This window comes from Antedon mediterranea, chromosome 9 (genome assembly GCF_964355755.1).
Source record: "Antedon mediterranea chromosome 9, ecAntMedi1.1, whole genome shotgun sequence".
NCBI lineage: Eukaryota > Metazoa > Echinodermata > Crinoidea > Comatulida > Antedonidae > Antedon > Antedon mediterranea.
In genome coordinates this window covers 6,730,859-6,749,307 of record NC_092678.1, presented here as the reverse complement: position 1 = coordinate 6,749,307, position 18,449 = coordinate 6,730,859, and the positions used below count along the sequence as shown (strand labels likewise).

The window sequence follows — 18,449 nt, the reverse complement described above, 5'->3', positions numbered from 1 at the left end:
TGGTTAAATGTGTATTAATAGTAATAAGCATGTAGGATTACTGCAGGTACCGGGTACTACTAACACAGCGGGTAAATTCTACCGCGGTGATTATTTGGTTATCGGTGGACAGGATTATATAGTAAAAAAGAAACAAACATCAACAATTACCAATCTTACAATATAAAAACATTTATTATTACACTACAAAACAGTTTTAACGTGTTTCCAATTTTATTTTACCCGTATAAAATTATTTTTCCTTTTGTTTTAATTTTATATTAAAAATAGAAACACTGACGAAATGGACATCGAAATTGAATTTAGAAAATGTCAACATTTTATTACAATTAACGATTAAAATGATTAGAGGGGAAAACACACCATTATAATAAGGAATACTGGCATCGAACAGCAATCGTTTATAGCAATTAGCAACATTGCACCTTTAAATATAAGAAATATACATATGTATGTATGGTACGGGAGTACAGTAACAGCTTGTTTTTATTGGGTGGTTTCACAATAGGAAAACAGACAACATTGTGTGATTCCTGATTTTATTTCCGTCATAGTACCTCCCATTTCCCTGGTTTGACGGATATCATCCATATCCATCATCATGGACAACAATATTAGATTGTTAAGTAATAATACCAGATAAATAATAACAAAAGTAGATGGCAAGATTAAAAAATAAACACATTGGGGCTCGATAATGGGCCAAGCGTAACTGAATGAAGTAGGCCTAGGCTATAGAGATGCACGAACAGCTACAAATAGCGACGCTGGTCGCCGAACAAGCTTTCATGTACTTAACTCATAATTAAATTACCTTCCTTAAATTAAATCTGTAGGCCTACGTAAATGTTTATTGAGCTGCGCTCAAAGTTCAATTGATGCCCATTTGTATACTTACAATTCACTCTAAAAGCTTGCATGTTTACCCAATACATGTAGGCCCTATTCAATCTGAAATCTATCTATGAAAAGATAGTTTTTATACATTTCATAAAGGCCTAGAGTTAAGTGAAACATAAGCTTGTTTTCGAATATAATGTTATGAATAATTTTCTGAGCGGCGATAAAGGTTTAATCCCCCGGATTTTTCCCTGATTTCCACTTTTCAAATAGGCCTAGCTCTTACATTCGTTAATATTAAGCCCACAATGCAACATTTTGAATGACGGAACTTCCTCGCTATTTCTCACTCATGACCCTGATTTCAATATTATATATATATTATTTCCTAAACAAATTGAGAAGATCCACAACATCGGCTTAATACAGCTTCCCTAATCTTAAAAAGCAACCAAAACAGAAAATGTAAAACAGGAGCTCCTACAACAACCGTCAAGGCGGCGATAACTGCTGATAAGCCTGGTTCATTCTCCCAATCTAATGACCCCTTATAGATCCATGGGTTTCCTACGGGGTTGAGACCACCAGCAGCCCAGTAGATTGCCGTAAAAATGAAATAAACCAAAGCGTACAAAGCTGGGTAGATCATGTGAAGAAGTCGGTACGGGTTGGCAACAATCAAAGAGTCGATGACCACCAGTAGTACGTTGATGCCGTGGACATGCACGCCATATGCGTGGATCGAGTCTGTGTCTGGTTCGTACTCTAATATCCAGTAGAGAATTGTTACTGCTACAGCGGCACTGTAAGAGGTCACTTGGAGAAACCACATCATCTTCAGGTACCACGGCATGGTTGCGTCACCTTGGGTGTTGACGTGACTGGATCCTTCTCCTCGTTCAGACATCTCTATGGTTGGATCTTTCGAATGCGGGTCATCATTGCAGCCACCACCTGATAAAACAAATGTAATTAGTTTAAGAATAATGTCACGAAGACCGTAGGCCTACCAAATAAGGATTGCACGATTACATCTGAAGCTGTGTAATGTCACACATGGTTATTATTCAACATTGTCATACTAGCGTGTCAACACTTGAATAGAAACATAATTATACCTGTGGACGAGTAATGTACCAGTCGAATTCTAGTGGTGAACGTCCACTCAAATCAAGAAGTCCCTATTAGCTCACCCAGAACGGGCTCTATGACGTAACGCGCCGACACATACGCAAGCTGATTACAATAGAAACACAACGCAAAGACGTAGATGCAACGAAAGAGCGAGTTGAAAAGCGACAGTTCAAATAATCTATCGCTTGTGACTTACGTTGCGCTTGCGTCTTTGCGTTGCGTCCTAAATGGGATGGGCAACCATACTTACACGTATAGTAAACAGTTACCGCGACAGCGGCAAAGATAAAATGCACCGTCAACAGCAGATAGCTCCAATTAGATATGTATATCAGCCATTTCCATTTAGTATCAACAAGAGAGTAGTGAGGTTCTGTTCCCCATTCCACTATCACTAGAACACACCATACCGTCTGATATATAGCGATTAAATACCTGTACAACAAGTAGGAGGTAGGCTGCCATTTCCAATTAAGCTGTAAGAAACACAAGAAAATAAATTTGCATAATCTGTCAATGTACAGTTAGCATGAAGGAAATTCTTCGTGATCGTCATCAATACTGCAGGATGAACTCAAAGAAATGCTCGACTAATAGATAGGCTTAATTGGTTATATGGCTAGGCAATAGTTCCCACTAGTATGAGATACGTGAAACTCAAGCAATTTGACCAATGACAAGCGACAGTTCGGATAATCCAACGCTAATGATTGGTCAAATTGCTTGAGTTTTGCGCGTATCGTCCTTGTTTTGCATCCTAGTGGGAACCAAGCATTAATAATTATGGTAGCAACACTTTAACACATTTACAATAGCCACAGCGATACTATATAAATATGATGGTAGAAAAATTCATCTAACATCTGTGAGTAATAATAGCCTGTTCCCGGAGCCTGTTAGTGATTATTTTATTGAATTTAGTTTGTCATTACTTTCCGGAACGTTTCGATCGCATTGTGCTTTTTGAAAAGCCTGAAGGGCGCGCCGCCGTAGGTCTAGGCCTACGTCTGAATTCATGTCCGCGCCCATTGCTTCCGGCACTTCCTGTATTTCAGATATATCTTTGATAGCCTACGTTTTCTAACTTTTATGTTTCTCTTTTTCTTTGAAATGTACTCCACCTGTAGATTAACCTACTGTAGGAATGAATCACTGTGACTTGCTATTTTATGATTGTAAAATGAATATATTTTGGCCTTGAAAATACAAATGCTTATTCACATAGGAATTGGTTTAGTTTACGTAGTCATCAATACCAGAATAATTTGTAGAAATCATTAGAGATCCGTTTATTTGACATTGTTTCCGGCTTCCGCAGGCAACCCCCCTGATGTCAAGAAAGTATATTTTTAAATAGTAAATGAAAGTGAAAATGACGTTTGGATAAGATACATGATCAAATCTTTGGAAAACAATCACATTTAGCAATGACGTTTTGTTTTAGGAATAACTGAACACTCGTCAAAACTATAGTTATGACGAGTGTAGACATACATTAATGTCATTATCTGTCAGTATCAGTATCACAGCAAAATTATTACAGGGCCACATGTTACTAATATGTGACACTGTATCGCAGAATTCGCCTATGATACTATACAAAACATACAGGAACCGAGAATCGGATAATGTAAGTTTAAATAGATTTACACAATCTAGAAAAGCAATTAATGTTACAGAATTTTCAATTTGTTTATTTAGAAATATCCCTCATCGAAATCTAGTTAAAACGGTAAATATGAGGGAATAATATTATTAATTTTCCTCCAAGCTATTGTATACTGTATAACAGAAAAGTATTACAAGGTCAATATTCATAATTGGATTATTATATTGTTTCTCTATAGTATACGTCTTTAGTTGAATTTATGAATTCATATTACCTTGTCGATAATCTTGACATTGGAAAGGGATTTAGCGGTTGTTGTATTGTCTGTCGTGGTCGTTAGTACTTTCATTTAAATTTAACGTCAGATTTACATTGTGTAACCACAACAAAAATCACAATCTTTGTGGGGGTTGAAACATAGAAGAGGAGAATGTCATCATAAATGGTTCCGTTTCAGATAAATATTACATTCAATTCAATCATTGAAAACGTTAACAATAATCAGTATAAACAAATAAAGATCTCATTAATTTGGATCAAACTTAGAGGCCTGTCTCAGAAAGATCCAACAAAACATAACAATAACAAAATAAGATTTGATATAAAAAGGTAAAAGTGGCAAGATATTAATACATTTATGAATGATAATATAAACAGTACAATGTCCTATCTCTGATGTAAATTAAATTACGTCAGAGTAGGGCAAACATCGGACCAATTATCAATCACCATCACGGAGCTGATGTATTGTTGAGTAAAAAATGTGACGTGAGTTATAGTGACTGCGTCTTGGGTATTTGTATTGTGGGTCAACAATAGACATTTGAATGGTTGTTGTTAGGGTGACAAATAATCAATTGTGATTGGAAGCGTGACACTTTACCATTGTTATTGTACAATCTGCAGACCTACTTACTCGACTTTGGCGAAATACCGGACCATTCTAAACTAATTTTTCTCCCTAGTATTCCAGTTTCATGAGGCGCGTTTAGGCTTAGCAAATGATGGGTCCTACTAAATACCAAGACCTGCCAATTTAAAGTGTTAATTTAACGAAATATGATATTATGATCGGTCCATTAAGCCAACATACACGCCGGATACGTGGAGAATCAGCTAAGTATTTATTTGAAGAAGTCATGAAATATGATAAACGTTCTCAAGTTCATATAAAATGTTATATTACCAGGGAGTTGTTATTACTATATAATTATTATTACTAATAACAACTCCCTGATATTACTATCTAATAAGCGGAACGTTTTCAGTACTCTACTGAATTTATAATGATCAATAGGCCTACATCTTTTCGCGCCGCGGCTCTAGCCAGTTATGTCCCAGGAGGACACATTCATTAATAAGCTGTTTCATAGCGGTAGCTTTAGTATCTAAGACTGACAGTTTTGTGAATTTGGAAACTCGACTATAATTTATAGGTATAGCTGCTGGACCCAAAAAACGTCTGGGAGAAGAGAGTCTATATGAAAGCCTCTGCTGATAATACAGTATTATTGAGATGTAGACGGAAATCTGTAAAATATTGATCAATAAATAATAACTTCGTTTTTGCTGTCAACCAGGCCGGTATTATAATAAGTCACTGTCAAATAATCATTCGATAATGGTCAAAACTTTATTTTGGCTCTGTCAACATAAAGGGAGGTATTTACAATGACTTTCTTTGACTTTCAATCTAGGCCAATGTTATAATAATACGCCGTCAGATATTAAATCATTGAAACAGTCCTCGTAAATTTTTTGTTGGTTATCAGATGCCGTGGGGGGTCCAATCAATTATCGTCAGAAGGTGAACAATCAGTCTACAGCAGATTATTAGGAACGCCTGCTCCATTAATTAATCCAGAAAAAGGTTTGAACATTATCTATTTGTTTATTAGCCTTCTCCTAACACAATTATATTTTCTTTAAAAAAAAAGGTTTTATAAGTGGTTTCAACATTTATGATAGTAATGTCACAGTTCTGTGTCTGGACGCAAGTTCATAGACCTACTAGTTATATTATTCATATTAACTGATACTCTTCATTTACCGTAAAGTTCAGTTTTAATGAAATATATAATATAAATTGGCTTCGTAACAATTAATTAGTTTTGAAAAGGTTAGTTTTTTGGTGATAGGTGAAAATGACATGTAACTTCGTAATCAATTTATTTTTTGTGTATAAAGGCCCAATTACACTATGACGATAACGACAGACGATAAATATATAGCACGCATTTTTTTTACATAAACCAAAAGAAATTAGAAAGGTTTTCGTTCTAAAAATAATGTTTTTCAAATTTCAAATGACGTCATGATAAATAAAAACAATAAAATCGCTGTATTGTCACGATATTATTGGTCTTACTAATCATGACGTCATTTGATTGGACGTGTGAAAATATAATTTTCATCAAAGGAATTGTTTATATTTCTTTTGGTTTATGTATTAAAAATGCACATTTGTCTATTTATCGTCGATCGTTATCGTCCTAGTGTATGGGCCTTATGCTGTAAATGTTCAATTAATTGATCATTCCGATTTTATTAGTTTGACTCTTGCACAGTTGCTGTCTAATCGTTGTTGTGTAATATCATTTCGAACCATATTAAAATCATAAAGAGATTCATATTCCTTAACATGTGGCTGTGCATGGAAGTCTAGTCTACACAAACTCGGCCCCGGGCCTGAAAGTGTTGGTGAATTCATAATTATACTTAATATTATATATATAAACACAACAGGCATAGAAATAAATTCCAAACCGCCCGGTGATACACTGAAAATTATTTAATTAATTTTTGAAACGATAAAGATGAGGAAATCTGGGAGTGTTGAAACATTTCAATATTCACTTAAAAAAGTACATTAATTATGGTATTGATCAGTGCCTATAGAGGCGTAAAAACCCTCGGTCAATATCATGTAAAATGCACTGTGGAAGGGTCATTATTAAGACTGCAAAATTGGGCTTATCAACAAATAAATACTTTCGTTCAAAATGTAAAATCAAGGCTGAAAAATTGGGCTTATCAACAACAAAATATGTTATTATTAGACGCGATAACATCAAGGATAATCAGTATAATTATTAATATAGCCACTGTTACTAGTTTTATTCTACATGCTAAAGTAAATAAAAATCCACTAGAAAACAAGCAAGTCTGAATGTTATGCTTATTAGCCATGTTATGTTTGTTACTGTAGGCCTATGATTGTTTGCAATGTCCACATATTATTTCCGTGGGCATATCCATAGTGTATCACTCACAAAAAAGACGTGTGAGGTTCTTTCTTTAGATTTTGAAGATTGATTTGTGTTACAGGTTGACACAAGAGTCAAATGCTCAAGATATTGGCTAACGCCATGGGACCCTTGGCTTATCAATGAATAATAAATATAGTACTACTTTCGTTCAATTGAAATCGGAATCTGACCGTTTCATAAATTGGGTGTGATTAGGCCTAAACATATAATAATTTATTAAAAAGGTACAATAAAAACAAATGCATCAGAGGCGTAAAGAACCCACGGTCAATATCATGTAAAATGTATATGGTATAAGCACTGTGGAAGGGGTCATTATTATTAAACTGGAAAATTCGGCTTATCAACAAATAAATACTTTCGTTTAAAATGTAAAATAAGACTGCAAAATTGGGCTTATCAACAAATAAATACTTTCGTTCAAAATGTAAAATAAGACTGCACAATTGGGCTTATCAACAAATAAAATACTTTTTTTCAAAATGTAAAATTAAAACTGGAAAATTGGGCTTATAAACAAATAAATACTTTTTTTCAAAATGTAAAATTAAGACTGGAAAATTGGGCTTATAAACAAATAAATACTTCCGTTCAAAATGTAAGAAAACATTTTTTAAATATAATCCTTAAGCTCTGTCTATACTATCAAACTAAATATGATGTGCCCATATTATATAGACATGACGATGTCATATCACTACGATAATCGGGCATATCACTACCATATTTGGGCACATCACACTTTTTTTGTTAAACTAGTTGGGACAGTGTAGACACAGAACTATGTGATCGAAACATAAGTCGGAATTGGACTGACACGATTGATTTAATTGGGTATTTTTATTAATGTAATGATTCATTAAAAACTATAATACCGATACGCGTTTGGTATTGATCAATGGTGCAAAAAACCCTGAGAAATAATGTTATAACGCGATTTGGTGATAGCTTAGCAATAATACAACCCATATACTATTATTATAAATACCTATTACAAATCCATCGCGAACCGAAAATGTATAAATGTTATTCTACAGACAGTAATTATATATTCAAAAGCCATATTATTATTATTATCAATACCTAAATGCGATAGTAATAACCACATACATTATTCCCAATACAAATTTGTGCGTTTAATTCTACAGTAGAAAGAAACGACTGTGCTGACAGGCCAATGACATAAATCACAAGTAAAGTCCCAATTGTTCACTTGCGTTTTGATTGGCCGACCTATTATATTAGATTAATGAAGACTGTTCTTACAACTGTCCAGTCAAAAAGTTACGCGGCGTTTTTTGTAAGAAATATTTCTTGTTTTATATAGGCCATAGCATGATAAAAAAAAAAATAAATAAAGATTTATCGTTCAGTACTCGTACAAGAACAAGAGAAAGTTGAACAGGAAATAGGCCTACTTAACCATACCTATATGCACACACACAGTATACATAAGCCTGGGTCTACATTATACATACGGTACATTATAATACACTTATATAGCCCTATACATACATTTTTTACAAAAAAGGTAACATCTTGATTGAGAGTGATAATATAGGCCTACATTATAATTCTATATTGATAAAATATCATAAAGAATGATGATACTTACAGACGGTATTGTAAATCTTCTGGCTGACTCCCCTCCAAACCCTAACTGTGTGAAGTGACATTCGGTGCCTGGACCACACATTATAAACGATGCTATTCCAATCTATCAGTTAGTCTATGACACAGGAGTTCTGTTCGAATTCTCAACTAATAGTATTACTTTTACCGCTCTCCTTTTATTATTCGCTTGAACAACTAGTTGTGACGTCAGGGTGTGGCGTTTTCAATTACTCACACACTGACCTTGACGATCGACGTCATCGTTGACCGGTGCCTGCTGAAGTGAAGCACATGAAAGAGTGTGAACGCGGATCTACTAAATTTTGTATTCTCAATCGTTATTATTGTTTTCCTTGAACCGGTAAGACATTTGTCGAATATTCTGTGATTTGATAAATACTGAGCTGATTTAAGCTAAATTAATTGGCGCAGATGTGAACGTGATTGTAGTTAATGAACTGGAACACTACTTTACAACAGTGTACATCAGCGCAATGTATCAGTGTGGTGATTTTACGACGTCTGAACAGGCGTTAAATATATGCGGAAACATGGCGGTTACGTTCTGAAGTTGTATTCGTTCTGGTTTCGTTGTGCTGTTTATGATACTGCTGCGTTTGTTTGTTTCAGTTTTTATAGAATATAGAAACATTTATAACGTAAATGTTATGCAAAAACCTAGATCGATAATGGATTGTTTACAACATTAAGCTCTGTTTACGCTATTAAAGTAGTTTGACAAAAAAAGTGTGATGTTCCCAAATATGGTAGCGATAGGACATCATAATGACCATATTTGGGCATATCACATTATTTTGTCACACATAAAGTTTGGTAGTGTAGACAGAGCTCTAGAAACAAGAAGAATCCGATTTGTAAATACTGTATCTGTATAAAAAGTTTAAATAAAATATAATAATATATTACTATATAAATTAGGATGAACTAAAAATTAAAATGAAGTAACAAATTTCAAATATAAATTATAATTTATTAAATTAATAGGATTTGCGTCTTTAAAAATATGTTGGTGACAAATTAATAGTAATGTATAATAAAAGAGGGCGCTACAACAATTTTCAAATCAGTTCAAATTCATTAAGCATGTCACCAAAGATTCACCGCCAACCACTAAATAGATAGAGGGCGATATGAAAATGAAGAAAAAGAATCTCGCGTATCAAACGTTTTAAAAAAACAATGTTATTTTCAGGGAGAAAATACGAAGCAAAAAAATCAAGCAACTCGATCGGGATAGGAAACTTGTTGAAGCCTGATCATTTACATAATCTCATCTTTAACTGCGCATTGTCTTGTTTTTATTATGCGCCACTTTAAACTATTTCGCCTTTGTTATCGTCCCTATCATTATTGTCATCGTTTTCATTTTCTATCAATCAGACCGTATTGTCTATTTCATTCTTTCTCATTTACCTCATCGTCACTTTAATCTTTCCTGTCGCTCTGTCTGCTGCATCATTGGTTGTGTTTATGAACATTTAAAGTATCTGGATATGCCAGAGGTCTCTCCTGACAAGGCTAAATCAAAATTCTCCCTACCGTTTACAGACTTCTTGTTTATCCGGCTACTATGGCCTTATTTTCAGCCTGATTTGCATGATTATCTCATAAAATACATTGTTTAATCCAGCAAGGTCGCCTTCAACTCCCCTGAGGACAAGCCAACCCTCCAAATTTGCCGGGCTGAGGTTGGTCCGGATAACCCAGGTGGTAGTACTCAAAAAAAGCAATTAAGGGTCGTTAAGGCATGATTAATAACCCCAAAAGATGACAAGTTATCCGGATACTTGCTGTTCATAAACGGGCCCATTGATGAACCATGACGATGTACTGGTACTAATGTGTTTGTTTTCTTTGGCGCCCACACGTTAAAGTAAATAATAAGTATAAGAAACTCGCTCTAATTTATCATATGTCGGTCTTACAAAAGAATAATTACCTTTACACGTTACACGTGGACAGGTTCCATAGAATAGTACAATACAAAACTAGAATTTTGTGTCAATATCTTGATACACTATATTTGGTTTTTTTTTGTCATCGTGATAGATTGGGCGAAATTAAGAAATCTGGGAATAGATGCCACCTTTTTCAAAACAATACAGTATATATTAAATGTTAAATGTATTATTACTGGTCCTCAAGTTTAACTGGAAACTGATGAAATTCGGATTAGGCCCTCCACGGACCCACGGCAGCCAGCAGTGCAGAGCCTCCCAGATCAGCACACCGGGAGACGATCTCTATACTCTTTTCGAATAAAAAAAAGTACACGGGACCAACGGCTTTACACACCCATCCGAAGGACGAGGCAATGAGAGTAAAGCATCTTGCCTAAGGATGCAATTAGTATGGTACAGATAACCTCGAACCCATGCCTATCACATGCTAGTCCGATATTACCATTGCACCATCACTCTCTGGTGTTTATACAACACCCGCCGCTATTTCTAGGCGGTCTCCTATCCAGAACGAAACCGGGCCCAACGTTGCTTAACTTCGGTGATCTGACGAGAACCGGTGTTTCAACGTATTCTATAGCAGCCCCATAGCAGCAAACGCCACTGTTGTAACACAATCTAGGCCTACTGTGCGTTTTAAAGTAAAATCTAAATTTAAAGTTAATTTTTACTTTTTTCATTTTTAACAACATAAAGGTAAAAGCTTCTTTAACAATTAATATACAAAGTGAAACAGTATAGAGCGACAGAGGGCGTGCTATTAACTATTTCAGCCTATATTAAAGATAGAGATAGCTCGAGATTTTAATAAGATTTTATTATTATTTATTTTATATCGATTTTCCTTAAAATCAATATGATCTCTTGGTATATACATATTTTTTTTTTTTAAAAGAAGAATAGCTTGAAAAAATGTGAACATTATCGTGCAAACAAACATTAATATCTTTTGAAACATTTCTCTCAATTTATACGTTGCGTATTACTTATTACGTCATTGAATTGCATCTTAAGTCGATTGGAAAATATTTAAAATCAAAACTTATGCGTCACACACTATGCCAGGCATAAAATTCTTTCAGAAAAATAATTTATGCGTAAAAGAGAAACTATCAGTTACGGTACACAAACTTGATCAGTCTTTTTGTATTGTTATGCTTCAAGTTTCGCTTCATAAGACTTTCTGTAGTGAAGACCAACATACATATTGAAATGTGAAGATATTTATTCAGTTATACAAAGAGTTCACATTAGAATAACTAGGCAGAAACATTTCATTACCTTTTTTCTTCAAGAGTTCTCAAAACATTTTAGTGGTTTTTCACCCATCTGGTTTCCTCGTCGCCTTCACCCCTTAGTGCAATACTTGCCCTTAATGCACATTTTGCTTTGTTGCATCCTCATCTGTATAATATGTGTATAAATGATCTTATCACTACGCTAAGCAACAGGAAATAATATTACATTTTAACAACCTATTATGCAGAACACATGGTGTTTTTTACACCTTCGGCATCAGGTTTGCAGTATTTAATTGATGTTTCTGTATGCTTTGTGGCCAACAATGATATATAGATTGTGTATAATAATCTGTCTTAAGTCACGTACTATTCAATTGAAACCTATTAATACTAATGGAAAACGCTTAGAATATGTTGATTTAACCACATATCTTGGTCATGGATAAGGCGATTAGTTAGATATAAAGCGCCAATATAGATCTTTGTGTATCAGAGCCAACTCATTGATCAGAATTATCCTGTGTTTTATCGATGTGAAATGTGTTTTATTTAGAACAAGTTGTGTAAATATGTATTGTGATACATTATGGTACAGCTATAATCAGGGTACCTTGTTACAATAATGAGTTAAGAATTTTGTTGCAAAAGCCTCGGCATTGTAATGCTAGCCTCGTGTTTACAAAATGTAGAATTCCTTCTTTTAATAATTTTTTTTTTAAAAATCGATATATGCCCTGAAGTGTATAGACTTAATACAAGTGAAAATCTTTAGTCTCACGATTATAATAGACAACGTTTTATAAGTTAAAGATGCTCTCCGGGTGGAGTAACATCCTCATGTCATGGAGGTATACAATAGTTTTATACCTCCCTGCTTAACAAAGTTAGCTAAAAAAATCTATTTTGGCACAAATATCGAGCTGGAAGACATAATAACCCGTACTATTAGATGAGAGCGCATCGTCTTCCAGTTTATTTTGTTGTTAATTCAATTTTACTTTCTAAGATTGAATGAAAGTACTACTGTATTATAAATGCTCATAAAACTAAACCCACAAAAATACCCCAAAAACCCTTCCTTTTCCAAGAAACTTGTAGACCTATTTCCGGTTCAAAATAATTAAATACAAAGCAATTATAGCTACTGTACTTTCTGTCTATGTTGTTATTGACACGGGTAACCTTTGACCCGTGTTTAAAGTAGTTTGTTGTGTTCAGTCGCCTGTATATTATACCGAAAACAACAATCGGACTAAAATCAGCAGACCATTTCACTGCTGCAAAGAATTGTATTGTCCTTATTTCCAATTCAATAAACATTCAATAAGCTGGAAACTGCCTTGCTGCTATTTGTTATCATGATGATTTGGAAATTGAAGCCTGTTACCGTGTTTAGCATTATGCAGCTTATAATACAACATAGGCCTGTGTAGTGACTTTCCCCAGTTAAAAATCTGATCGTTTAATATGGAATCTAGGCCTACATGTTTAGGCCTACACACGCTGACATTCTTTATTGTAGTAGTAGGCCTACTACTTTCCGTTCCTCGGTGCTCTTCAAGTTCTTCAATACTCATTGGACCCCAGTCGCTGTCAGCTTTTGAGAAAAGTTTTGTTCCTCTGTATTGCCTAGCGTCTATAGATGACAGGTATACAGGGGAGATAGTCTGGTTGAAAGAGGTTGAAGTCATAGCAGACGGTAACGGGGTCGTTAATGGAAGCTCTATTGATAATTATATTGTTGAGTCAACGTTTAAGAACCAAAGAATTGAAAGCGAGTTGAATATCACTGATGTAACACGGGAACACAATGGAAAATATGTTTGCCAGCTTAAAGTGTACGACGCAGGCCGGGTCATTGAAGCTCCGACTGCTGAATGTAATATAAAAGTCTTCTATTTGCCAACACCTGTATGTCAGGAGGAATCGTCTTTCGTCTTGGGAGACATGGTGAGTATACTATGCTCTTCTGATCCTGGAGAAAAGACAGCTGATCTGAAATGGGTCTCGAATGGACAAACTATTGCACGGCGAACGTTTAACCATTTAAAAACTATACATACGTTGTATTATCCGTTTACCGTTGAGGCCGATGACCATGGCAAATCATTGGAATGTAGAACCAGCAGCGAATCTTTCCTTAACACAGTAAGAACATGCACATTTGGACCTATGCACATAACATTAAAAATGTCTCTTGAAATTATATCTACAGTTGGCGACACTATCGTTCTAGAATGCACTACCAATGGAAACGGTGACATCCAATATAAATTTTATCAGGAAGGAATTCGTGCCACGGATTTAGTTACTGGAAATCAATTTCAGATTAACATCAACGAAAATGATGTGAATGTTACGTGCCAAGCAGTCGACTCTGATTCCTTATCAGGTTCTATTAATATAACAATACCAGGGAAGATCGACGTAGAGTCTACTGTTGACATTGGAATGTCAACCTCTGTTGTTACCGAGATCACCACACAAATGAGAACTACTCTAACACCTCTACCAGTCATGCAAGATATGAACAATAGCGGGGTTGGCATTGCCATTGGTTCAGGTGTTTCAGTGCTTATCCTGATAGTCTGTTTATTGGTCATCGTTTGCTTGGTTCTGCGTAGAAAAAAACAGCGAACTCCTAAACCACAAGCTAATGACGATCTGTTTCTAGAAGAAGCGTTTGGACGAAAGAAATCTTTGAATGTTAGTTTTCGTAAAATCCAAAAGCGTCAAAGCAAGGTAAATAACAACGAAGAAACAATCACAGAAGACGAGGATAATAATGGCATACAGTTTATTTCTGAGCGTAACCTTGGACCCGCTGACGATGTTGGGCCCATGCCAGACGTTGTAATGTCTACAGATCAAGCCAACATGGCGTTTGATGATGGAGAAGCAAGAGAAGCAGTGAATGACAATGCGGTTAACGAAGGAAGTATAGATGGTTCTGAAAACAGCTACACTTACATAGATTCTTTTTTGGAAAACCCTGCAGATCACACGTCACAAATCACTGCATTAAAGGTAGCAACAGACAAGGACAATGTGTTAATAGATAAACCTAGTGTTTCACCGGTAGAACAACGTAGTACGCGTGCTTTAACTGTCGAGGATGATGTTGGAAACGATTCGACAGGCCCAGCTAAGCCTATAATATATCCGGAATATAAAGAGGCAAGGTCAGTGATTCACAGTGAAAATCCAAGCTCAAGTCACAAAATAAATACAATGAGAGATCAAATCCAGCCTAGAAAGAAAGGTGTTGATATGAACACTAGGCCTATTTCAATGCCGTCTGACAGCTTTGATGGAGTAGGGTCCTACAAACCACAGAGACAAATGATAGACAGGAATTCTAAGATACTTGATTCACAGGCCGTTTACTCTGGAAAGTCAGAACAGAACTATTATAGAAGATCAAATTCAATGCCCAGAAGGACTGCACCTTCTCGACCTGTAGAAGTTAGACCAGTAACAAGGATCCATGATAAGCCAGTCAACAGAATTGATTCTACGGCTAGAAGGGCTACCCAAGGTGTAGTTAACCCGGGACATAAACGAACGCCTCAGGGGCCACTTCATTCGGATCGCCGAGGGGCTGAACAGAGTGTTATCCGGAATAAAGCTGCCAAATATCCAAATGATCCTAAAATTCTAGGCCAGCCCAAGGTGATTCGCAACGAGCATTCATCTTCAAAGCCATACCGAAATAATGAAAGGCAACCGGCTAGGTCTCAAAATCCAAAAGCACGTACAATGGATCACAGGAGCAGACCTCCTGGAACTCAAACTCATCGAGAAGCAGAGTTGTATAGTTCTAAACAGTTACCTGGCAGATCTGCAGGAGTAGTTGTACGAAACACAGGTGCAAAAAAGAATCGTTAAACTAAGGAATTTATTGTTAATTAGTCTAAAGTTTATATAAATAAGGGTAAAATATATAAAAACCGTCGAGGGCATTTAATTTTAAATTGGATCTTCTCTTGTTGTAAAGCTAGTAAATTCCTACGTCATAACTTAAAAGAAAGTTAACATTTAAAAATATTGTAACATTGACTCCAACTAATGATTGATTGATTTTATTCGATATTCATACATAAAAGTTAAAATATACAATGTATAAAAGAGAATACCTGGATAACCCATTAAGTCGACAAAAAAGTAAACTTATTTCCAATGGAGTCCAATCCGTAATAACTGAAAAGTAATGGCAGCTTTGATTTCAAGAAGAAGAAAGGAAATAATATATATAAGTAATGTTTGTAAGTATTTCTAGTACGAAAGTGCACAAACTCTCTAACACTACTTGGTAGGCCATGTTTAAGTTCTATTGACACTTTGGAATGTTACTGTAGACCAAGACCATGCAGTAATATTTTGCGCACTTCTCTTTAGCTTACATACATGTTAAACGTTTCTAAATGCTATGATTTATAATTAGTAGTAATTAATATAGTACTCTGTTGCATTTATTGGGACATATGAAAGATTCTCCTATGGATTTCCATTGCCAAACTCACACTATGAGTCTTGGGACTGTGAAAAAATATGGACAGTTTGGTGTCACATCATCAAGATATAATAATAGCCCACTTCCATATCTAACTAGTCTGCTAAATTCTTAATTGTTCGTCTCCCATCTTTTAATTATCACCACCTTACGAACGTTTTCAATTTTGCAGCTTACATTTTTTGTAGATCATTTTGTATGAAATAGTGTTTTTATGTTTTTAATTAAAGGCCTTTTGTAAAAAAAATTCTCAATCCAGGTTTTTTGGCTACTATCATGGATTTTATTTTCCTTAGTGAATTGATTTTTTTTTTTAAAGTGAAATAAAGATACCGAGATATACATATATCTTCAGGGGAAATCCATATTAGGAGAAACTTTCTCGTGCAATAAGCAAGCCACAATATATATTTACACTGGGGCCAATCTCTATCCGAAGAAACCTCTATTAAGGGGAGACTTTGTTGGGTCCTGAAGGGTTAATAGGGTTTTACTGTATTTGTTAACCAAAAGTGAGAGGGGAAACTCTTGTTAAATATAAAACGTTTTCCTTTCCTTTTTCTTTACTAAGCGTAAATGGGTACTTATTACTGGCTCACAATTTTGAAGTAGGCCTACGTTGTCTAACATTTTCACTATTTGGGATTATATTAATTATATACGTATAGTAATTTATAATGATATAGCATTTTATATATAAAGAAATAAGCTTTGTTTTTAACTAGGCATATATTTTGTTATTTGTATTAAAAACTATAAAAGAACAAAATCTCTTTCTTTCTTTCTGCTATAAACTTTCTCTAAACTTGGTCATACCACCTTCTCATTTATGTGGTGTTCATAACTTGGGATCAAAGGTCATATAGGGGTCAGTAAGATGAAAATTCCGAAAAATGACGAAAAGAGTACTCCTCGCACAAATAAATTACAGATTTATTATTTGCACATATTGTTGTGATACAGGGTCTTAGTGGATTTAGGATCAAAGGTCATGAAGGGATATTTTTGTTGTTGTATAGTAGAAGGCGTAACACAAAAATAATGTACTTTTGTTGTTTTATCTAAAAGTTGTTAAAAAAACAAAGTAGTTCTTAGGTCAATGACCGATGGACCAATTGGTATATTATTATTTCAAGGTACAATATTGTAAGCGTCTAACAAAAGAGAAAAGAGTTTTATTTTATCTTTGAAAGTCTGGACCGATTTACATATAATTTCAGTTTATGACACAAAATGGCTGACTGGGTTCATGTTCTATGAAACATTGTCTCTGTTTTCACCATTTCAATATTTCTACCTATACTGGGGATTAACTATTTCCTATAACTTCATTTATTTACAATAGCGGGATTTTCGGAAATTCCCGAAAACGACGAACAATGAACCACTTTTCACCGATCAAAGTGTGTGGGCCGAACTCTCAATATGCTTGATTTACCTGGGCCTATTATGTGTAGTACCATAACTGGGTGTGTACAGTTAATATTAAACTGAATGCTGCTTAATATTCCGTACTTATGCCATGGAGGGTAACACAGTTAATAGCAGGCGTTGTTTTTTGCTTTGCTGCACTGGGATTTTTTTTTTGGAGGAATGGTTTACGGAAATGAAAGAGCATTAAAAAGAGAAAATGACTGTACGTACAGTGAATGGGGTCTTTGGTCACCGTGTCACTCTGAAGAACGTGGAGAAAATGGAACTCGGTATAGAGTTAGGAACATACTCGAGATAGATGGATGCGGACCGTTAACATGCTTCCAACCTACCGCCGAAGAACAGTTATGTAATGAAACCTTTAATGACTGTGAGTACAGTGACTGGGGTTTTTGGTCAGCATGTTACTCCCCAGAATGTGGCGAGTCTGGTACACAATTTCGAGTTAGGAACGTACTTGAAGTAAGAGGAATATGTTTCAAGTCTACCACCGAGGAGCGGTCATGTAAGGATAGATGCAGTGATTGCGAGTACAATGACTGGGGCCTTTGGTCGGATTGTTCACACGAATGTGGCAACTCTGGAACTAAATTTAGGGCTAGGAACGTACTTAAAGTATGCGGCATATGTTCTGAACCAACCACTGAAGTACGACACTGTAATCGCGTTTGCTACAATGAAGGAACACTCACAGAACAAGGTTGTAAGTGTCCAAAGTCCTTTAGTGGTCATTGCTGTGGTTGCAAAGATATAGACTGTCACCTAAGTACTTGGACTGAATGGTCATCTTGTGAAAATGCAACGAGTCGCGTA

At 35.3% G+C, this 18,449-nt stretch overlaps 1 protein-coding gene across 1 annotated transcript; it reads right to left on the bottom strand.

Moving 5' to 3' along the window:
- Positions 1–190: 190 nt before the first annotated feature.
- On the bottom strand, positions 191–8,812 carry LOC140059095 (protein rolling stone-like). Its single transcript, XM_072104933.1, has 3 exons — positions 8,468–8,812; positions 2,225–2,450; positions 191–1,794 (listed from the first exon to the last, which is right to left on the bottom strand). The coding sequence occupies exons 1-3, from the start codon at positions 8,546–8,548 to the stop codon at positions 1,229–1,231; spliced, it is 873 nt and encodes a 290-aa protein (XP_071961034.1). The 5' UTR covers positions 8,549–8,812; the 3' UTR covers positions 191–1,228.
- Positions 8,813–18,449: the final 9,637 nt, after the last annotated feature.

Excerpts from the sequence above, each read along its gene's own strand:
- LOC140059095 (XM_072104933.1), bottom strand. The coding sequence starts at position 8,548 with ATGTGTGGTCCAGGCACCGAATGTCACTTCACACAGTTAGGGTTTGGA. Across the intron at positions 2,451-8,467 it reads GAAGATTTACAATACCGTCT|CTTAATTGGAAATGGCAGCC; the intron begins GTAAGTATCATC and ends TGTTTCTTACAG. Across the intron at positions 1,795-2,224 it reads GGTAACTGTTTACTATACGT|GTGGTGGCTGCAATGATGAC; the intron begins GTAAGTATGGTT and ends TTGTTTTATCAG.